The 24,254-nt window shown below is 38.0% G+C and overlaps 1 protein-coding gene across 1 annotated transcript in view; it reads left to right on the top strand.

Annotated features, from left to right (window-relative positions):
- The first annotated feature begins 7,298 nt into the window (after positions 1 to 7,298).
- Positions 7,299 to 24,254, top strand: part of nab1b (NGFI-A binding protein 1b (EGR1 binding protein 1)) — a 41,580-nt gene continuing 24,624 nt past the window's right edge. The window contains exons 1-5 of the mRNA XM_048533724.2: positions 7,299 to 7,811; positions 14,523 to 15,356; positions 18,684 to 18,817; positions 18,929 to 18,980; positions 23,171 to 23,290. Of these exons, the coding sequence (XP_048389681.1) occupies positions 14,538 to 15,356; positions 18,684 to 18,817; positions 18,929 to 18,980; positions 23,171 to 23,290 (1,125 nt within the window). The 5' untranslated portion in view covers positions 7,299 to 7,811; positions 14,523 to 14,537. The remainder of the gene's footprint in view (positions 7,812 to 14,522; positions 15,357 to 18,683; positions 18,818 to 18,928; positions 18,981 to 23,170; positions 23,291 to 24,254) is intronic.

The following is a 24,254-nucleotide window of genomic DNA, read 5'->3' as shown; positions in this document are numbered from 1 at the left end:
AAGATGGAGAAATCCAAACTGGCCAATTATCATTCTATAAGTCTACTGTGCAAAGTGATGGAAAGGATTGTTGACAGTGCAGTCAAGTGTCTCTTGCAAAGAAAGAACCTGTACACTGCTGCTCAGTTTGGGTTCTGCCAGGACCACTCAGCTCCCGGCCTCATAACAGCCTTGAGACAAACATAGACAAAAGAGATGAACTTCAGACATAAGAGTTACTGCCTTTGGAATTAAGGTAACATTTGACTGAGTATGCCATCAAATCAGAAGTCAATCGGAATCGGGGAATCTAAGATATTGCTTGCCTTCTGAATTGCTAATTTTTGTATGCTAGCTTTCCATGACTAATGAATAAAGACAAAAAGGTCCTTTGGACATCAACACTTTTTGTAATCCCTCACCATTTAAGAAATACTTCACATCTTCAATCCTCCTACCAAAGGAGATAATTTCACATTTATTCAAATTGTATTTGTTACGAAAATGACTCAGAACCCTAAAGTATTTATAGACTTAGTATTTAATTCCAAATGTGATTTTTTTTGAAAGAGGACTGCTTGAGAGAAAAAAAAATTCTGGATGTAAATTAATTGACTGTCCTGAGTGAATGCATGGAATGTCAAATCTGAAAAATATCAAGGAAAGACGACTACTAAACGAGAGATAATGAGGGGACTGATTACTATCCCCCTATAATAGAGAGCCATCTCTTGCACAGACATCTGTTTTAGCCTGCAGGAATATATTGAAATAGGAGTTAAAAACTGACTGCTACACTAGTCCTGGTTTGTGGACTAGAGAGCTGCGAGGGCCACAGTTTTGAGAACAGCCTTTTTGAATATCTCTGAATTCCAAGAAAAACATAGATAAAGGTGCTCTCTCACTCTAAATACTGGAATTCAGTGACATTTGAAAGGACTCAGAACAGCAGAATTTCTACTAATCTGCAGAATTGAGAATCACGTAATGACTGCTCAACTGGTGCCATTCCATAAAGTCCGCAACACCACTTTATCAACTTTTCATGAACAATTAGGAGGTTGGTCTATATATTTTTTGACTTCTATCTTTTTGGACTTACCTTTTTTTAAAATCTGTATGTGTGAAAAGTTGTATTATTATTTCTATTCACTACTGGTAATGAATAAATCCATTCCTTCCTGTTAACTCAAGAAGCCAAGTTAAATTCATATTGGGTCTAGGAGAAAGATAAGATGTCCATCTGAAATTAATTTGTTGCGACCAACTGAGGACAGCAGTTCATCTCTTCTCACCAGGGAGTTAACAATTTAGTGTATCTCGTCTGGATCCATAATGTATTTGGGAACCTTGTTCGGAATCTGGTTATAAAGAATTTCATCTGCCACTTTCCTGCCTACCCACTTAGCCTGTCTAAATCTACTTGAAGACATTTTTGTGTCCTTCTTACAACTCACATTTCCACCAAGATTCATATTAGCTGCAAACGAAAATATTACAATTGACCCACCACATGCAAATATAGATTGTGAAAGCAAACTCTGATTCCCGCAGTATCCATTGGTCACAGCCTATCAATCTGAGAATTACCCATTTATTCCTAATCTCTGCTTTCTGCCTAACCAATCCTCAATCTTGTTTGTGCATCACTGCCATCTCATGCACTTTAATTTTGTTTAATCTTCTGTGCAGAACTGTTTCAAAATCCTCCTGAAAATCCAAACACACTGCATCCACTGGTTCCCTCTTATTCACTTTACTAGTAATATCCTCAAAAAACTATATCAGGTTTGTGAAACATGATTTTGACATGAATCCCTGTTGACTCTGCCCAATCTACTTTCTAAGTATCCAGTATTCGTAATCTTTATAATTATTCAAGTATTTTCCTACTATTGATGTCTGCCTGACTGGTCTTAGTTCCCTTTTCTCCCTCTCTTTCCTTTCTTTATGTTTTTCATCTGTTATCATAGACAGAAGATTGGTTAGCTAATGCAGACAATAAGGATAAACAGATAATTTTGGGGGTGTGAATTTGTAACAAGTGGATCAGAGTAACAGGGATCAGAGCTAGGGCCACACAGTCATACAGCATGGACACAGTCCCTTCAGTCCAACCAGTCCATATTTACCATAATCCCAAACTAAACTAAGCCATTTGTCTACACTTGGCCGATTTCCCTTCAAACATTTCTTATTCATGTACTTATCCAAATGTCTTTCAAACAATGTAACTGTTCCTGCATCCACCACTTTCTCTGGAAGTTCATTTCACACATGAACAACTCTCTGTGTAAAAATGTTTTCCCTCATGTCTTTTTTAAATCTTTCTCCACTCACAAATACGCAGCCTAGTCTTGAAATTTCCCCACCGTAGGGAAAAGACACCTGCCATTCAACTTATCTATACCCCTAATGATTTTAAAAACCTACATAAGGTCACCTCTCAACCTTCCATGCTCCAGTGAAAGAAATATCAGTCTAACCAGCCTCTCCTTATAACTCAAAGCCTCTATTCCCAGCAATATCTTGGTAAATCTTTTCTGAACCATCTCCAGCTTAATAATATCCTTCCTATAACAGGGCATAGTTCCGGACATAGCACTCCAGAAGAAGCCTCAGCAACATCCTACATAACCTCAACATGATGTCTCAACTCCTATACTCAAAGGACTGAACAATGAAGGCAAGCATGCTAAATGCCTTCTTAACCACCCTGTCCACATGTGACACAAACTTCAACAAATAGGTCTCTCTATTCTACAACAGTAGCCAAGGCCCGACTTTTAATTGTATTAGTTAATTTATCCAAATTAAACTCCATCTGCCACTTCTCAGTCTATTGATCCAATTGTTCAAGATCTCTTTGTAATCTTAGATAACCTTCTCCACTGTCCACTAAACCATCAATTTTGGTATCATCCTCAAAACTTAGTAACCATGCCTTCTGAATCCTCATCAAAATCAATTATATAAATGATAAACAAGAGTGGATCCAACACCAATCTCTGTGAAACACTGCTGGTAACAGGCCTCCAATCTGAAAACCAAACCCTCCACCACCACTCTGTCTCCTGCCATTAAGCTATTGTATCCAATTGGCTAGGTCAATCTGAAACCCAGATGATCTAACTTTAACTGTAATAACTAGTCTACCACGCAGAACCTTATCAAAGGCTTAACTAAATTTCAAGTAAATAACACTTTCCAGCCTCAAGTACTTAAATCTATATCAAGGATTTGAAAAGAAGGGCCAGTTGAATGATCGCTAAATTTGTTGATGACACAAAGATAGGTAGGAAAGCAGGTTGTCAAAAGAATGTTTAAAAATTTAAAGATGGATGGAGACAGAACATTGAGCAATATAACACAAGAACATACACTTCAATTCACCTTGTCTCCACTGACCCTGATGCCATTCTAAACAAATCCTATCTGCCTATCCATGATCCATATCCTTGTACTCCCTGCCTATTTATGTGTCAATGCCTCTGAAATGCTGCTGTCATACCCACTTATGTCACCTCCCTTGGAAGCTACCAATGTGTAAAAATCTTGCCTTACAAATCTCCTTTAAATACTATCCCCTCACCTTAAACTTAGGCCCCCTAGTATTTGACATTTCCACCCTTTGATAAAGATTCTGATTATGCCTCACATAATTTTATTTACTTCTCTTAGGTTACCCCTCAGCCACTGATGCTGTCGTGAAAACAATCCAAATTCATCCAATCTCTCCTTAAAGCTAATATTCCAATCCTGGCAACATCCTGGCAAGCCTCTATTGCATCTACTCCAAGATTCCATGTCCTTCCTATCATGTGGTAAGCAGAACTGCAAACAATACTCCAAATGTGGCCTAATTAAAGTTTTATACAGCTGAACATGACTGCCAACTTTTATACTCAATGCCCCAACTAATGAAAGCAAACATGCTGTATGCCTTCCTTTCTAGCTTATCCATTCCTGTTGCCATTTTCGGGGAGCTATGGATTTGCACCCCAACATGCCTTAGTACATCAATGCTCCTAAGGGTCTTGCCATTCACTGTATACTTACCTCTTGCATTTGAACCTCCAAAATGCATCACTTCACACTTTTCTGGGTTAAACTCCATCTGCCACTTTTCTGCCCAACTGATCTATCTCTTGTTGATCCTTTGACAACCATCCTCACGATCTGGTACTCTACAAGTTTTTGTGTCATCTGTGAACTTACTAATTAGACCACCTATATGTTCATCAAAATCATTTATATATTACAAACAACTGAGGTCCGAGCAATGATCCTTGCAGAACACCACTGGTCACAGACCTCCAATCAGAAAATAACACCTCCACAACTTCCTTCTATCTTCTGTGACCAAGCCAATTTAGTATCCAACTTCCCAATCACTGTGGCTAAAGAAAGTGAGTGGACAAAAAAAAGGTTCTAGAGTGACTAAGAAGGAAAATTCACTATTAACATCTATTGAAAGAGGAATCAAGTGTAGAAATAAGGAAGTGTTGCTGTAGGTGCGTAGGGTATTACTTAGATAAGATCTAGAGTTCTGTATAGAGTTTTGATTACCTTACGGAAGAAATTATGTTGTGTACAGGACATTCATTCAACTGATTCCTGGAATGAAGTATTTATCTAATGATAAGTTCAGTGGGTTGGGCCTATATTCACTGAAGTTTACAGGAATGAGAGGTGCACTTACTGAAATGTATAAAATCGAGAGGGAATTTGACAAGGTCAATGCAGATAGGCTGTTCCCCTTTAAAGGAAGGCTAGGACTAGCAACCTATACGGGTTCATCCATTTGAGGCTAAGAAGGTTTCTTAGTCTGGGAAATTATCTTCCCCACAAAGCCATTAAGGTTGTGTCATTGAATATATTCAATTTTGGGTTATATAGATTTGACAAATGAGTGAATTAAGGATTATAGGGAACAGATTGGATAGTGGAGTTGACGCCACAATCAGATTGAATTGTGCAGCAAGGTCAAGGGACCTGCCCATACTTCTAATTATTGTGTTTTTAATTTTGTTTTCATTCGTTCATTGGAATACAAAATAACGTTTAAAACATTTGACATGTCCAACTGGAGAAGATGGTCAATAAAATAGGAAATGTATAAAACTTATCACACTATTCTTTATTACAAGATTCTCCAACAGAATGCAATGATCATTAACAACAATGAACTGCCATCCACAACACTCCAGGAAACAACATAGAAGAAGATGCATGCGCAGTGTGCACATTTTAGTGCAGGAAGTACACTGCAATGTGTTAAGAACATCTTCTGTGCCTTAGTTTTGTTTCAATCATTTAGAAATTTTTTACTTTTTGTCTGAAAACTACAGAGAAATGAACATCAGACCTGTATATAAGTGAATTCATGAATAGCGAAGATGTCAATTTTGTATTCAAAGACCTACTGTTGCTAAAAGGATCATATTTTGACTGCAAATATTTTGCCGGTCTCTGCTAGAGTACATAGTGAAAAGGCCACAGGTCAGATCACTGAGGTACACCACTAATGAAATATGCCAATTTTACTACATACCCATGATTCCTAGTGCCTCCTACCATCTAACTTATGCCTTACACATGTATAACCTTTCCTCATAACTCCTGGAGTCAAGGTATCATTCTTGTAAACAAAGACTGTACTCCCTCTGAGGCAAATATATTTTTCCGAAGTGCTAGCACCCAGATCTGCTCACAGTACTTCAAATGGGGTCAAACAGTGTTTTATAAAACTGGATCATAATTTCTGCATCCTTGTACTGCTGTTCTCTAGATATAAAGGCCAGTATTCCAATAGCTTTCTGATTATTTCCTGCACTTGTTTCTGAAATTTTCAAGATCTATGCATCTGAATCCTTAAGTCTCTTTGGACATCCACTGTTTTTAACTTCATACCATCTAGAAAGTACCCTGATCTATCCTTTTTCAGGCCAATATGGATAACCCTGCACCTGCTTACAATGAACCCCATCTGCCACAGTTTTGCCCATTCACATCATAAATGATAAAGGGATATTGATAAACTATCATCTACACTGTGCACAATGTCATTCAGTATTATTGCTAACCAGAGGTTTAGAACAATAGAAATACAGCTTTGTGGTGGATGAATTTACATTGTGAGAGGGACCACCATTTCATAATCAAATCTAAAATATCACAAACAAATGTGGTTTTTAAAATCCAAACTCGACTCAATTCACTGTTCAATAATGTCACAAGTAGATCTAAAACAGTGCTCAAAAGTATTTACTTATTCAAGTAGATATTCAATAAATGTTATTGCTGGCAGTAGTTTAGGGCTCACTGTGTTCAGCTGCAGAGTTTGCCAAGTTAGCTTCAACTCTTTATGTTAAAATAACAACTTTAAGAAGTCTGTACAGTCCTGTACAGAGGAGGTGGTTTTCTTCAGTGCTATGAAACTGACTAAGGTTTTTTTTGTAGCACTACTTTCTCTGATATGTTCTTCACCTGTTCTACAATAAATAGCAAAAAAGAGAAGGGACTACAATAAAAGAGTTAGGTGCTGATGGTCATTTGCATGAGAGACTGACAAGCCGTAAGTCACATTATACTGGTTAAGACTGAAGCTAGAATAACAGAGATGCGTTCAATGGCTTTTGGACTGTGTGACAACATTCATTTGGACACTGCCAGTCTTATCTTCTACAGTGTTGTACCATAGTAAACCATGAAGCATTTATGAAAACTTGCTCGAAACTCAAGATTGTGGCATTGTCAATACAAGGCGAGTTTAACTCCGGATACACTGCATTTCGAAGGGTCCCATGGTCTGCAGCTGTGTGATTCCTCTGGGTGTTTACTAATACAAACGTGGCATGCTACATCGACATCTGTTTCAAAGTCGCCTCTGCAGAAGGAAATATAGAAGGAAGGCACACACAACTGCAGAACCGTACATTTCATGTCAGTCGATCACTAGGGGACCTCGCCTCCCCTCCCAAAGAAAATATTCCGAGATTAGTTACTACTCCGCGTGAGAGGTATTATCACATGTACACTGATAACAGATCGATCGTGAGAAAAACACGATTCGACGAAGTGTGTGTGTGTATATATATATATATATATATAAATGACTTTCACAGAAAAGAAGGCTTATAAATAGAAGTGATAAAGCAGACCCTGCAGCTAATGCTCAGCTGGTAAGAAGCTGACTTCACTGCATTTTGTCGCTCCACTAGTTATGTTTGGTATTCCTTCCACCAACCTCCCACGGCCCGCGTCCTCCCACGCCAGGATCTGCGTCACGCTGGCCGTGTGGGAGTGAGTATGAGCAAGACCGGAATATCCCATAGAAGCCGGAGGGGGAGGAGGTTGACACACACATAGAGACACACACACACACACACACTCACAGACGCACACCGCTGCAAAGTTGAGAGCGACAAAAAAAAGACAGCGAGGGTGGGGTGGAGGGGAAAGACATCCAAACACACAGCTCCGAGAGCCTCCGGACTGAAGTTGTGCATCTGGGCTGCTGCTGGCAAGGCGGGGGAGGCGGGCTGCTGTTCAAATGCGCCTGTAAGAGTCCGGGCCAGGAGTTGACTCCTCCGCCTCCCTCCCTCCCTCTCTCTCACTCTCATACACACACACACACAGTTCCCCCACCCACTCCGGGAAGATTGGCGCGGTCAGAGTGAGGCAGCCCCTCTCCTGACTGAACTGTCCTGACTGGGACAGACACACACACACAGAAAGTTCTCACTGGGTTCCAGATAGCACGCACACACACGGAGAAACACAGAGACGGAAGACAAGCTCAGGAAGGCCGGCAGCGTACACTGCACCAGGTATGTACCGCCGTCATTTCTGCAGCAAACTCACTGCACATGGGGGCTCTTTCTGTCACTTGGACTATATTACGGAAGATACTGTTAACGTACGCCGACAGTTTGGGTGATGTGTGTTTCTTTTTCTTTCTCTCTCTCTTACATTTCGCTGGAGGGGAGGCGGGAGTGTTTAAAAGATTTACTTTTTTTTTCAAATCCCGGTTTGTGCGGTCCTTTATGCCGGAAGGAGAGGGTGGATTTCGTATTTGTGTGGGTGATTCCCAAAGAGCTCCAATACTATGGATTTAAGTAGGCGTGAAAGCTGCAATAGTGCGATGGAGAGACAGAAAAAAAAGAATTTGGTGGAAGAATCGGTTGGATTATGTTTAATTGAAGCATTTTATTTCCCAAATACTATATGAGAGCGAATTAACATTTTGTCTTGCGGATATGTGTGTTCTATGGTACGCACTACTTGTTTAAAAGTAGTTGCTTTACTATTGTAAAACCACATATGTCAAACGCATTTCTCTCTCCAGTTAGATTTCTTGAATAACTCCTCACAAAACCAGAAGAGTTACTTGATGTTCCAAATCCCACCTCGATGATGTGAGGAATGCTAGGTTGAAGGTTTAACAGGAGGAAGTTTAAAGAAATCTGCCTGGAATGCCCCTTTTCAATTTCATCTTGTTCATTTGAAATGGGCTAGAAAATAATTCGACTTTAGAAAATGAGAGGCTGATGCCCGAAACAGTGAACGAAGGCATTGCCTGGTTATTTTTGTGAGACAGGTCCCAGCTTTCGACTAGAAGATGTACAGTGACCACTGCTTGTGTGTGGGTGGGCACTTCGTGTCAAGTTTTTATTGCGGTAGGAGCCTGATTCACTCGTCTCGTCAATTGTTCAGTAAACTGAAATCAGTCGTTGGTTAACTTGTATCCCATTCGCCAATTAATTCCCACCAACCCTTAACTGCATTGCAAGTATTGTAGCAGAGGTTGGCGCTTCAACTAAAGTGACAGAAGAAGTCAGTTTGCACAATTTACGTGTACCTTCTAAGCATAAAGAATGGCAACCATACTTGGGTAAAAGTGTCTCTCTCCCCGTCTCTCCCTCTCCCTCTCCCTCTGGGAAGTGGGAAAAGAGTGGACAGCTCCAGTTGAGTACAGAAGCTGAAGTCAGTTAGATGTGCCTGTAAAGTTACCTGATGGCAGAACATGGAAGTGCACTGCGCAGTCCAAGAGGATCTCGGTTTAAATGTTGGTGCTGAAATTGCTGATGTCGGCTGGGAACGGGAGGTCGTGGGAGTATTTTTCAGCCTTTGGTGCCCCTGGGCAAGGGAGGTGAAATCAACACACTTCCTCTCCTTGTTATCCAGTTAGCCCTGCTGAAATGTGGGTGACTGGATGTTGGGTGAGGACAGGGCTTGAAGTGAGCTGCCATGTTTTCAGGAGAGAGAGGAGATTCAAATTGGCTCGCAAAAATATCTAAATGACTGGCTGACTGATATTTGATCAAAATTCTGGTACAGGCATAGCAGTAAGTTGTCATTATTATCTGGTCATGTAAAAGTGGGCCCAAATATATGCCTCATGACTCCTGAGCAGTTTGTACAAAAAGAAATGTGTGGAGACCGTCAACATTACTATATTATTCATGTTTAAATAAAACGTGATATATTTTAATTCACATTTTTATAATAGCAAGACATTAGTAATGCATCAGCTAATCTGCATTTTGCTGCTTTTTCTTGGCTGAGCCTATTGAAGTTCCTGTTTATGACCAGAAAATAGGGAAAATTAACAGTTCAATATTGCAGTGTGCTCAAGATACAGCTTAATATTGAGCATTGTACATGCTGTTCATCTCTGTCATAAATGATCCTCTCAGCTTTTCTTAAAATTTTAATTCCAACTAAGTTAGAATAAGTCCAGTGGAGAGAAAGATAAGTTCTCTGTCGAACAAACTCTATTCTGAAGAAGGGTCACTGGACCCAAAACATTAACTCTACATTCTCTCCACAGATGCTACCAGACCTGCTGAGTTTTCCCAGGAATTTCTGTTTTTTGGTTCTGATTTCCGGCACCTGCAGTTCTTTGTTTTTTTTTGTTTAGGCTAGGTTCTGCTTTTTTGACATTAAATGCCTCACGTTTTCATTGAAATAAGCTTTAAAATAATTTTAAAGAATGTATATAATGCCAAAAAACCAAATGCTTTTGTAACAACACAAGTTGTGTTGAACAATATTTAAGATTTTAAATATTACAAATGGTCTGCATAATCTTCCTATTCCGAAAACCTACTTGTCACCACTTTTGCACAATTGTGCTCATCTGGATTTAACTTTTTATAATCAAATATATTATTTCTGCAATGATTGTGTGGTAGCACCTCAGTATAATGTTTTCCAGTGCCTTGAGCTGTGCTTAAGAAAAATTCCTGAGTTGGAATTGTTCCTGTCTATAAATTATTTCGTTCACAGTTCAAAACAATCAGCAGGTTTTTTTTGTCACTGCTGTCATCACATGGAGTTATGCAGAATAATTTATAAATTGAATTGTTCATCATGGAAGTTAGTGGCATTTAGTTTGACTTCAAGTCCAAGTAATTGTACTTTTCTCCGATGAACTGTCAAAAAAGATTTTTAACATCAGCTTCCCATTCAAAAATACTTCACTTTTATTGGTTTGTTCCATAATTTTTAAGTTAAACTTATATTTATTTTCCTTTTGGGTGCTTTCTGTTTATATATTGGTCTACATTAATCATATTTAACATTTCTAAATGTTTGATAGCACTATTTTCTACTTTGCTTTTAGCTCTTTTAAAGATAGCTGCATATTTTTATTCACTTCATGGCAAATCCATGCAATTCATGGTTTATTTATGTTAATCCATTCTTTTTGGCATCTTTGGCTAAGCACCCACCTCTTTATCCTTCCCACCACTCTCAGCACAGTATGATTGATTCTTAACTGCTGTGACCTTACAAACCAGTCAGTAGTTAAATAAGTGGCTTGCCACCACCTCCTAAGGGAACTTAGCAAAGGATTTTTTTAAAGTTGTGAAATGGCAAGCTTTATTGCTGTCTGCCTGACAGGCTCCTTTATTTTTGTTTCCTTATCATCCATTCCTACAAATTCCACCGTAAATGATCAAACAACTATGAAACAAGGTCATGCACCAAAAGATTCCTCTTCAGTTAAAGTGAAACATTTTATATTTGAAAAAGCAAGAACGTGCTTAGTTGGTGCTGGAAAGCAAAATTTTGGCAATTAATTTTTTTTCAAGGCCCAAATTTATTTCCATTATTTACATAATTAATGAGATTTAAACACCAATTTCCAATGCATTTAATTATGCAAAACTAACTGAAATTGTCAAACAATTTCAATCCGTATAATGTCAAATTTATTATATAAAAATAAGGGCTAAGTATAGAAGGCTGAATAGATTTTAATACGCAGGGCCAGATTTTGCAATCAAAATAATGGTGATGCTAATTGCAGTTAGTATTTATGCATAACTGGGTATTGATTCTTCGAGCAGAGGGAACTTGCACTGCTTCATTTTTAACTTTAAGTAAAATCAAGCCTGTTATCTTTACAAAGTATTTTATTATCTCCATCCTTTAAAACCATGTTTCCTCAAGGTTGCACTTTGTCTTGAGTCTCAGAAACAGACAAAATAGAAGCAGGAGTAGGCTATTTAGCCCTTCAAGACTGTCTTGCTATTCCGTATAATCATTGCTGATTATCCAGCTCAATACCCTGTTCCTACTGTTTCCCCATACTGTTGAGTCCTTTTTCCCTAAGGACTCTGTCTGACCCCTTGAAAGCAATCAATGGTTTGGCCATTCCCAGTGGCGAACCATTTTAACTCCCCCTCCCATTCCTTAGACGACATGTCCATCATGGGCCTCCTGCAGTGCCACAATGATGCCACCCGAAGGTTGCAGGAACAGCAACTCATATTCTGCTTGGGAACCCTGCAGCCCAATGGTATCAATGTGGACTTCACCAGCTTCAAAATCTCCCCTCCCCCCACTGCATCCCAAAACCAGCCCAGCTAATCCCCTCCCCTCACTGCATCCCAAAACCAGCCCAGCTCATCCCCACCTCCCGAACCTGTTTTCCTCTCCCCTATCCCCTCCTCCCACCTCAAGCCACACCTCCATTTCCCACCTACTAACCTCATCCCGCCCCCTTGACCTGTCCGTCCTCCCCGGGTGACCTAGCCCCTCCCCACCTATACTCTCCTCTCCACCTATCTTCTCCTCTATCCATCTTCGGTTCGCCTCCCCCTCTCTCCGTATTTATTCCAGAACCCTCACCCTATCCCTGTCTCTGATGAAGGATCTAGGCCCGAAACGTCAGCTTTTGTGCTCCTGAGATGCTGCTTGGCCTGCTGTGTTCATCCAGCTTCATACTTTGTTATAATGGTTTGGCCTCAACTGCTTTCTGTGGTAAAGATTTTCACAGGCTCACCACTCTCTGGGTTAAGAAATTTCTCCTCATCTTAGTCCTAAACGACTTAGCTCATTGTTAAAATGTGACCACTGGTGGGTTGAAGCGTTTTCCCCAGTATCAAAGAAGAGGTGACATCAGTCAATACACTATAAAGGGAAGGTTGCAATACTAGAAAAGGACAAGTGATGGAATGAAATTATGGTAATATGCTGACACATGTTCGGTAGTGGATAAGAGTGTGACACTTTGCATTAATTTGGGATTTGACCTAAGAAACCAGTTCCATTTTATTTTTTATCGGAGCAAGGAAGTGAGTTACATATGCAGGAAAAGGTGGAAGCTATGTCCAGTTTTGTTGGCTACTCAATGCTGCTAAGGAGATGTTCAAACACTTTGCTGTATCAGTTGTCCAAGAGCCTGTATGAGTTTGTTACTTGTTCAAGGATTTGAAAAATGTTGTAAATTGCTGAAACTTTACTGGTTTGATATCTGCAATCTGTTGATTGGATCCTGGTGATCCTTTTGACTGAATAAAAATCAGCATCTGCATAAAATAGGAAACTTAGGGCCAATTAATTGCAGATGTGCAAGTTGCTCTGGCAATGTGCGCTGTTAATGTGCGTGTTATGGTTTTGAGCTGATGGTAGTGATATTCTATCACATGGTTGACCCGGAATATTTCTCATTCTTACCACCCGCCACTGGTGTGTAATGGAAAGATTTGGAGGTTGATAATTAACCAGTTTGGCTGTTATAAATGTGCTTCCTTGGCCATCAAGGCCATGGATTGGGATTCGAAGTCGGTGCTTCTGGCCACCATGCCTATTGTATGCTGACATATTCTGCAATAATTATTGACAAAAAAACTTTACCAGTTTAGTGTCAGAATTATGCAATGGACTGCTATTATTAACTGTATTTTATGTCAAACTTGGAATGAGAAGTTTATACTTTATCTTCCAACTTTTCCTACTATACAGTTCAGTTTTGTTTTTAGGGGTACTAACCCCTTTTGAAACTATTTTGGTTTTTTTTAGTCTGAACCTCAACTAGAATATGGATATATTCTCAAAATGCTCCAATTTATCACTTCAGCTACAATGGTTTATTGGATACAACATTATTCATGTGAGCTCCAGTTGTCTGGCACATTGTATTGAATGTTTATGCATACCCCTGAAGTTGCTTAATGTTGTTACTTAGGTGAACATGTCCACTGCATTAGACTGATCAGTTTTAACCTGATGAGATCAGTGCAGACTGATAGAGTTTGTAATCCTACTGGAAGAAGTCTGAGATGACTTGTTGATCTATGTCTTGTTGTTTCTCAGAAATTTTATAAATAGATACAATATTCTGTATAGTTCTTTAAGTAAAAGTGTAATTGTATCTCTTCCCACAGTTTTATGGATAAGTTAACATACAAGTTTTGCTACCCATTTCCACTGTTGCCTGGTGATAATCAGAACAGACTTGTGGAGCTGATGGTCAATTTATCCTCCCTTATAATGTGTTTGAGGGAGTTGACTGTTCAATGCAACTTTTTTGTGACAAAAGAAAATAAATGAAAAAATATTAATGCTTCAATAACTTGCTTTGTAAGAAGGTTCATGGATTTTTTTTTTAAAAAATGCACGTTTTACTACTGCTTGAATTCCCTTAATGTGTGCACCTATTAAGTTTGGTTTGTTTTACATCCCACTTTAGAGAAGCTGTAGCCAGTTCAGAACTTTGGCTGGAGTATTGCTAACTACAAGCTCTCAATATTGTCAACACCAATATTGTTGTAATGAGAATAATACAAAATATAAGAGTTATTTTCTTCAGGGACTACTCATTGTTTGCACTTTAATGGAATCTTATCATTTCTTTAATTTTATTTTTCATTCCAGTATAATAGAAATAATTTTGTTATGTCTTTATATTGAAAAAATAACAACATTTGTGTCTCAATATAATGTGGATTAGCTTTAAATAAAGAGTAATAGTAAATTTTAATAACGTGTATTTTAGTTAGCACTTGATAATCTCATGATGCATTCATATCAGAACATAGTATAATACTGTGGCACGTTATCAGGCTGTAAATGTTGGAGAATGTCTATTCTGCAAACAAGAGGAGCCTGTATCATACCACCTACAGATAGCAGAGGTGGAGTGTGGTATGAATGTATTCATAATTCACTGTGTAAACAACTGAAGTCTGATGTTTTCCGTAAAGGTTTTCAACCTCATTTAATTTATTATTTCTTTTAAAATATAGGTGTTGCATTTTGACATGGCAGCTTCTTTACCAAGGACCCTTGGTGAATTGCAACTTTATCGTATTCTACAGCGAGCAAATCTGTTGTCTTATTATGATGCGTTCATTCAGCAAGGGGGAGATGATGTGCGGCAGCTCTGTGAGGCAGGGGAGGAAGAATTCCTGGAAATCATGGCCCTGGTGGGCATGGCTAGCAAACCTCTTCATGTTCGGAGGTTGCAAAAAGCTTTGAGAGACTGGGTGACAAATCCTTCTATCTTCAATCAACCTCTGAACACTCTTCCAGTCAGCAGCATCCCACTGTACAAAATACCTGAGGGCTCAACTGCTTTTCTTGGGTCAAATGTTAACAGTCATGAAAGAAACAGTAACCTTCGGGAAGCTCCTGTAAAGTTTCCAAAATGTTTGTCTGTGATGTGTGGTCAGGGAATAGGGCCTAACAAGTCTGGCATAGCAGTGAATTCACCGCTCCAAGTATGCAGTGAACCACGATTCTGGCAAGGACATTCCACTACTGAGAGTGAACAGAGTCTTTCTCCTGCTGATCCTGCATCACCATCTTCACCAAAAGAAAACGGTGAAACTCTTGATACTGCTGCAATCATTGCAATTACAGAATCCGTTGATCGTTTGATTCAAGGCATCCCAAAAACAGACAGAAATGAAATTAAAGAATTTTTAAAAACCAATAAGAAGTTAGCAAAAATGATTAGTCACATCTTTGACATGGCTGACGGTGACCTGCACAAAGAAGAAGAAATCCGGAAATATAGCGCGATATATGGTCGGTTTGATTCCAAAAGGAAGGATGGAAAGCATCTGACCCTCCATGAGGTACAGAATCTTCTCTATCTCATGCTTCATTCTTTTATATTGTTCTCTTTACTGCATCTTGCATTCTGCAATCCTTTAGTAAAACAGGTAGAGCTCAAGATTTCTTTAATGTTGGTGTATCGCCACAATAATCAGACAAGGCTGTACTTCTGTATTCAGAAGTGGGCAGAATTTCAGCTCCCCGCCCTAGTTTAGAAATGACAGATCTTCATGCATATGTTCATAGTGGGTGGGAGTGTTGTCTGCCTTGGGTACTCTGATCTGTTACAAGAATGTGCAAAGCAAGTCGTTTAGTCATTAATGTTCTCTGCTTACTTTCCAATAAAAGTTGGGCTGAGAAATTAGCAATAGGCAATTAACCAAGTTTATTTTTAGACTAAAAACCAAAAGAACTGCGGATGCTGTGAATCAGGAACAAAAACAAAGTTGCTGGAAAAGCTCAGCAGGTCTGGATACATCTGCGAAGGAGATAAGAGTTAACATTTCGGGTCCGGTGACCCTTTCTCAGAGCTCAGTTCTGAGGAGAGATCACTGGACCCAAAACATTAACGGGTGATGCCAGACCTGCTGAGCTTTTCCAGCAACTTTGTTTTTGCTTATTTTTAGACTTCTCTGTTAACTTGTGCTCTTAAAAGCTTTAGTACACCCTATGGATTCATGACATGTCAGGAAGTCACAGTTTTGACAAAGCCCCACTAATTTGCCTAATGTTTTGGATGTCACTACTTTGTAAACGTAAGTATTCATTTGGTCAAGGTTTCATTGTTTCCCAGTATCTAATTTGTTTAACTGTATTAGCCAATCACATTTTAAGACCTGTAGAAATTATATTAGATCAATAAATGTCTTCCACTTCTGCAAATTAATAGTTTGAATCTAAAAGAAAACATTTCTAAACTGTTCGAGAACTTTTGTCATCTAGATAAAGCCCGGTCACCTTTCAAACAGTTTCTAAGCAAGTCATTTTTCATAATTGGCCCAGATTTTGCTGGAGGGAGTATATTTCTCCTCGTTCATCCATCCTTCAGCTCAAAAATTGTACCCTATAAATTGCTGGATGCTAATTGTTAAAAAACTGCAACAGGGATCTGAACATTGAAGAACAGGACCTGTAGTCTCTAAAAACCAAAAGAACTGCCGATGCTGTAAATCAGAAACAAAAACAGAAGTTGTTGGAAAAGTTCAGCAGGTCTGGCAGCATCTGTGAGGAGAAATCAGAGTTGATGTTTTGGGTGACTTTTCCTCAAAACTCTAATCAGTTATAACAAATAGCTGTTGCATGTATGTAGTGAACTTGTGTAATTTTTACAATTTGTATTGTCATCTTAATGAGGTATTCAATCTATTTCAAATACATTACACTTGGAAGTTCTGAGGAAGGGTTACCAAATCCAAAATGTTAACTCCAATTTCTGTTCACAGATGCTGCCAGACCAGCTGAGCTTTTCCAGCAATTTCTGTTTTCCTGTGTGTGTGTGTGCGTGCGTGCGTGCGTGTGCACATTAAGGACTAATAGTCTGCTACCTTAATTAATGGGTTAAACAACAAAGAAAGAAATAGGATAAATTACGGTGAAACTTAGTACAGACAGGAAAATGAGGATTAAGTGAAGAAAGAAGTTAGAAATAAGAAAAACAAAAACCTGTAGGAATGAAACTTTATAGTTTACTACATTTGTTTTTGAGAACTAAGAGTTGATTGCTGTCTTAGGCAGCAGTGCTAACCTTCTGTGTGGAATTAATTGTCAATTAAAACACTAATGCAGCAATTTCATGAAACTCTGAGATGTTGGGGGCAAGCTGCTGGTTTTGCAAAGTTAGTGAGGGAGGGATTTAAATTGACCAATAATTGTAATGATTTGAAAATCACATTATCCTTTTCTTGCCACAAATAGCAAGACCATTCACTCCTTTATTTCAACAGTGAGTATCATTTAAACTCATTATTATTTTAGCTACAAAATCTGGCAAATGTCTTTTTAAAGTTGTTAGATGAAATAGTTATAATCTGTTATAATAAATAACAGTCATATATTTTTTATTAGACTTGTGTAAAACTTACAATTTTTAAAATAAAATATTCAATCTATTTCAAATACATTACACTTTGAAGAATTCATAGTTCTTGCACCTCTCCTGTCACTAATAAAGCCAACATTTTAACTGAGGAGCTGTTTAGAGTGTATAAACAAAATCAAACCAAATGCAGGCACGCAACATGTTTGTTACCCAATAACATAGAAAAACCTGAACCTTGGGAGCCTACTTGCTGCACTTACATGTGTGAAAGAGAAGTATTTTTAATCGTTGTATTCAGATATGTTGTACCACACCCCAGAGGACAAGTTGGACTTGAACCCATATCTTCTGGCCTAATGGGAGGGGCAAATCAATTATGCCAAAACATCTAACATCTTCACATGAAGAAGCATTGAGCTCCGAAACATTTATCTAAACCATTAATACATATTAGCTTATAGAAAAAAACACCGTCATGTTAACTACAGTGCCATCTTGCCTTAGAAACATAATTGGAGTTGGGTTAAAACAGAAAGTGGTGAAAGTAGTCAGCAGGTCGAGAGGCTTCGGTGGAGAAAGAAGCAGTGCTAACACTTCTGGCTGGCAACCTTTCATCTGAAATGTTAATTTTGTTTCTGTCTTCATGATGCTGTCAGATCTATTAGGGCTTTCTAGGAAGTGCAATATTTAGCTGTTATGTTATGGGCATTTGTAGCTGTGATTTTAGTGTTATGTTGTTTGCTTTTATTTTAATTCATTTATTTGAACAAACACATGGTTTTTCTTCTTGAACTCTGTTTTGAAGGCTTTGTATTAAAATTTTGTTTCTTGAAGTATTTTTCTTGCCACCCTTCATTCCTTACCTTGAATGTAATTGAAATCTTACTTGGCCATGCCATCTGCCCTGTTATTTAATCCAGTGAATGTATCTAGATTGAGTTTTGCTGACTATTTGTACAAAAGGCTCATTACGCTTTAGCCCAACATGTTCTCCTGTCAAAGGGGTAATGAACAACAATAGAAAACGGTTGCAGTGGTGTTTTTTTCCCTGTCCCATTACTAATGGCTAATAAAAAAAAGCTTGTATTTGTATAATAGTTCATTTTTCTCTGAAATATTTCAATATACTTAATAGTCAATCAGTTATTATTGTTGTAGTAGCCATTTGCCACAGCCCCAGCTGAGACCCACTGACTCATTATAGGCTGGGAATTTAATCTTTCTGCACAGTATGAGTCTGCTACTTGCTTTTCAACCAGCTGATCCATTAAAATAGCTTTGCAACTCATAATTTGGCCTTTGTTTACAGTTAACTGTTAATGAAGCAGCTGCTCAACTCTGTACAAAGGATAATGCATTGCTTACTCGGAGAGATGAACTATTTACATTAGCTCGACAAGTTTCCCGTGAGGTAACCTACAAGTACAGCTATAAAACCTCCAGGTGAGGGCTTCATTTCTAACTCGAGAAATTTTCATTGGACTTTTTCCTTTACCTGACAATTCAGACTCGCATTGTTATATTTTTAAAAGCTGCTTATGTATTTAACTGCAGGTCTAGATGTGCAGAACAAGATGATTCGTCTCCCAAGAGAATAAAAACAGAGGTAATGCGTGATCTAGTACTTTCTGTTAGGATTTCATATTCCTAAAAGCTCCTTTTATTAAGTGAAGGCATGAGTGGTGTTTGCTGATACTTATTGTAACTCAATTATCAGGAAGGTTCTAATATTCAAATAATATGCACACTGATTTCTAAGTAGCACAGTGAGGCAAGTGTGCTAAAGCATAGAGTTTATGAAGAAAGCAACAAATCAATAAATATATGTTGCCAGTGCTCAAAATGGGCCAAACATGAAGTGGAATTTGCTTTTGTGTATTCTTAATGAGTGGAAATCCCATTCTTCAAATTCATGGTCCTTATACTAATATAATTCACTGTGATATAATGTATATCAATGTGACTGATTTTCTAAATGCAAATGTGCTGAAAGTGGACTCTGCTCGTTAACTGATACTGTTGGGGCTCACCCTAAGAACATGGGTGCGGTACAAATTGATAAAATCAGAAATCCTGAGAGTACAACTGGGGCAAAGGTTACAATGCAATTTAAAATGGCACAGTCTACAATGTATAATGAACACCCCTCTAAACTGCATATGTATTTGTCATAAACTGTGGTTAAGTAAAAAGAATAAAATCAAAGTAGATGTGTTAGTGTTTAAAATGACAGTCACCAATATCTACGCTATCCAACTGTTTATGCATGTTGGTAGTTGTTAATTTCTGACTAATAAAACTGTGCAGTGATCATACCACAACTGTGCCAATATCTTGTATGGTAGCTCCTTGTGGTCACCAAAATGAATTGTATCAAAACAACAGACTCAAACATTTCTTCCTTCAACATATACACATATATATAACCTGAACCATTACAGCAACAATTTAACCAAAATTCACATGACTTCTCACCATTTTATAACTGCTACAGATAACCACATTTGTTGACATGGTTTGTTTAATGTTGCAATGACCCAAAGTGCTACGCTGTTATGGGGGAAGAAGTTGTGAAAATGGATATCAAACCATGAAGAAAAAGTTGGAAGTCACTCAGCATTATAAGATTTACAGAGAGTGGCTGAAGGTAGGGTCAAGGCAGCTGAAGAATGTTCCACCAAGAGTGTAAGAAAGAGATAGCAGAAGCATGCTAGGGTAGAATCTACAGGTTAAAAGGCATGGAAAGGAACAGACAGCTTAAAGAAGCTGCAGAAATAAGGTGGCATGAGGCTATTGTGCAAGTTTGCAGACAAAGTTTTTAAGCTTAATGCATTGGAGAATAGGGAGATAATGCATATCATGAAAAAAATGTGCTTTGAGCATGAGGTAGGATATCTTTTTTTATTCTTTCTCTGGAAAGAATTTACATCTCACATCATGGTATGAGAGTGCAATTTTCCAGTTGAAAAGCTTTTGTTTCGCTTCACATTTTTTTGGTTTTTGTTTCTACAAAAACTAAAAACCAATGACAGTATAGCTTTAATGTTGAAATGCTTTTCAGTATTATCATCTATTTAACAGTCCAAGTGGACTTTCTTCTAATGGAGGTTTAAAAATGATCAGAAACTAATGCTGGTAGTAATTGTACGTTGGATAGCAGAGTCGCAGCCTTCTAATTTCAGAAGCTTTTGAACTTCTCAGGATTCACTGGTCAAGGGATAGAATGTTATGAAATTTTCTTCAAAAGGCAAAGGTCAGAGGTTCATTTTTCTGAACTGAATCTAGTTTTTAAACTTGTGCTTCTGGCAGTTCATATTTGGGTAGCTGAAAGAGATGCTTTCCAGAACCTTGTACTGACTGGGCAGAATTCCATTTCTACTATGAATATCAGCATCATGCTAATAGTAAATCTTAGCAGCCAAGCTTTAAATTCCTTTTCTGTTTGATACACTGTGGTAATCCATGTCGATGTTTACATATGTTAATGCTGTTTAGAATTGGAACTGTTTGGAATTTGCAAGAGCAGACCAAATTTACTTTGTTGTTCTTATGCAGTCTATTTTGCCATACTGTAATAATAGAACATAAAGTCATTTATCTTTGACACGCCTGTGTTTGTAATCTAACTATCTGTTCAGCAAAAGTCTTCAATGTCTGTGACTGCTGTTACCTTCATTGGCAAAAAAATGAATAGTCCCATTACTGGTGTTTATTCTCTTGGTAGAATTTGAGCCAATTTTTGACAATGTTAATTAAATACATGATCTCTCTTTTGACTTTAATGAAGTTCCTTGACGAAATTGTCAATCTTGCTTAGGTTGTACCCGTAATTGCACTTTGGATACTTTTATCTAAAGGGCGAAGATAGGTTGAGAGAAGAATGACAGGATTCTTTCACAGACTGGTTTTATATGAGTAATATTTAAGAAAATTGTTCAGTTGGTCCTAAGAGGGTCAGAAATGAAGATTGTGTGGGCGGAAATTGCCGTTGGGATATGTGTGAGGTGATTCGGAGATCTGGAGTAGGGTGCATTGTGTATGAACTGTAAGGGGAGTGATTTTGATGGGCTCATGGGCCTTTTCCTGCTTTTTGGTTAGAGTATTTTTTCAAAACTTTAGTTTGTATTCTGCCACAAAATTTGTCTGTGCGAAAAATAAATTGTATCCTGAGATTTTGTTTCCTGACCATAAAAAACTGCAGGCAATAATTTTGGATTTGCTGACAGCATGAATAATTCGAATTTGCAGCTCTTCTCCTACATGAACTTCCTCATCTAAGGAAAGATACCTGGCATTGGAGGCAGTCTAGAGAAGGTTCACTAGGCTGATCCGGGTGTGGAGGGATTTTCTTTTGAGGAGAGGTTGATTAGGTTGGGTCTTGTGCACATTGGTATTTAGAAGAATGAGAAGAGATCTTACTTCAACATGTAAGATTCTAAGGGGCTTGACTGTGTTGATACTGAAAGGTTGGTTTCCCTTGTGGGTGATTCTAGGACCACAGGCTTAATTTCAGAGTGACAGTTTGCCCATTTAAGACACATGAGCAATTTTTCTCTAAGAGTAGTGAATTTGTGGAATTATTTGCCGCACAGGGCGGTGTCAGCTCAGTTATTAAGTATATTCACATTTGCAATAGACAGATTTCCAATCTGTCAGGGAATACAGGGATGAGTCAGGAAAGTGGAGTTGAGGATTATCAGATGACCTGTGATCTCATTGAATCTACTGCATCATTCAATGAACCAAATGGTCTACTTCTGCTCCTCCATCTTAACACATTAGGAAAGAGGAATGTAAGCTTCTATGATGCAAGGGATGAAAATCTAGTTATTATGCAACATTGTTGCAAAGTGTTGCTCTACTAAAGTTTATAGCCAAAGGTTTATATGACCTCTGCAACTGCAAATTCCCACTTTGCCTTTTTATGTTTTGTGGGACATTTTATTTCAAAATAACTTGGCATTCTGAAGGATTTTTCACATAATTTGCAATTGTGCTGTAGAATTGAAGCCTGATATATTGGCTGAGATTTTACAGTCAGCAGTAAAAAAAAGGTACCATTCATTATGATTACAGCTGTCCAGACCTGTTGTAGGCTTCTGAGTTGCAATTTGTGATTACCAGAAATCCTTTTCAGCATGGGCCCCGTATAGGAGATCATTGGTGTATGTATGTAGGGAATGCAGCGTTTTATTTCTTCAGTTACTCAGATTGAAGACTGTGACTAAGACAGTCTAAACCAGGAAGTGTGGATTTGATATCAAATGGTGAATAGAAAACAAAAGAAAGATCTGATTGAGAAAGAGCAAGGGAAAAAATAGCATTTTATTTCATCTTTTTCAAGAAAATCTTTCCAACTATAATTACATTCTGAAGAAAAGCAACTTTGTTTGCAAAATTAGATTTACAATTAAAATATTTGGCAGTAATTAAGACTCATCACAGCATTTAAAAGTTTGCTTTGACCTGAATGCACCAACCTTAAATCTTTTCCTGACGTGTTCAGTGTTAAATATTTCTTCTTTGCCTTTTTTGTATTTCAATGGTGATTCAGTCTTGTGAATTTTTGAGGAGGAACAGGCCAAATCAGACAACAGCTTTGGTTTCCACATTTACCAAAGCAAATGCTGATACTCCAAATTGTTGTGCAGCTTCCTCCATAAGATGAGCAACAATGACCTCCTGTTTTTAATTCTTGTTTGGCAAATCTAAGCCATTGCCTTTACTGATAACTTTTCAGTTGATTAATATGAAAATCCTTGGTGATAATGAAGCAGTTAATATTGTATTTTGCAGGATGGTTCTGTACATGTTCAAGAATCACTGCAGATTTTGCAACACAGACAAGAAACATTAAAAGAGCAAATGGCTGTAGCCAAGATGAAAGGTGATGATGCCATGATGCGCAATATTCAGGTAATAAATTGCAAAGTTTTAAGCTGTTACAAATAGTAATTGATAAGTTTTTAAATTAATCGATGCTTAAAATAATAAATGTCTCAGTGGATTGATTAATCTATGTTGAAGGCTCTGGCCTGGCTTCCATGTAAAACATTGGTGACTAAGAATTTTCTCTTATATTCCTAAATGTCATGAACACAGTCATTTTGACAATGAAAGTGATTACAAAGCCTTCAGGTTTGATTTTCTTGTTAAACCTTGATATAATTTGACACTGCTGCACTGCCTCGCAGGACAGTGGGTGAGGGTGACCTTAATGGTGTAGACCACAAGTTTTGCTTTAAGATATTTGTTCTTTTTATTTGAAATCTAGGCTACTTATTTACCACATTATGATGACGTGTTTCTACCTGTATTGTACATCCCACCAAGGAGTGAGTAAACGACTAGTAGAGCTGTTCCCATGAGATAAGTTATGGCTGCAGCACTGCTGAATGTTGCAGACAGTAATATTTGAGAATGTGAACATATGAATTCCATCATTTGATAAGCTCATGAATTTACAAAAAATAAGCCCAGATTTAACATATGCCATTTCAACCTTTTAAGATGTGCAAACAGTAGTGTTGCCTTGAGACATGTAAATATGAATCAGATTATGATGCTTTTTTCAAAAGAGTCTTTAGAAATAAAGATGTTTCCAATACTTCACCTTCACATGCACAACAAAAAAGACAACTTCTCTTAGCAGGTCCTTGGCTATTACAAGTTGGAATATCCAACTTGATGCATGATGAGGACAGTAAATATTGATCCACGGAATTGATAGACACTTCAACCTGTTTACACTTAATTCTTAGCTGAACCACATTTTGAGGATGATTAAATCTTTTGCCCTTAAAGTAGGCTGAATATTAGTTGAGTCTTACAAATACTTTTCTGAGGCAAAACCAGCTATATGTTTAGTATAACGGTACCA

This window comes from Stegostoma tigrinum, chromosome 7 (genome assembly GCF_030684315.1).
Source record: "Stegostoma tigrinum isolate sSteTig4 chromosome 7, sSteTig4.hap1, whole genome shotgun sequence".
Lineage (NCBI taxonomy): Eukaryota > Metazoa > Chordata > Chondrichthyes > Orectolobiformes > Stegostomatidae > Stegostoma > Stegostoma tigrinum.
Note: the sequence above shows the minus strand (reverse complement) of the source record. Positions and strands in the feature narration are given on the sequence as shown.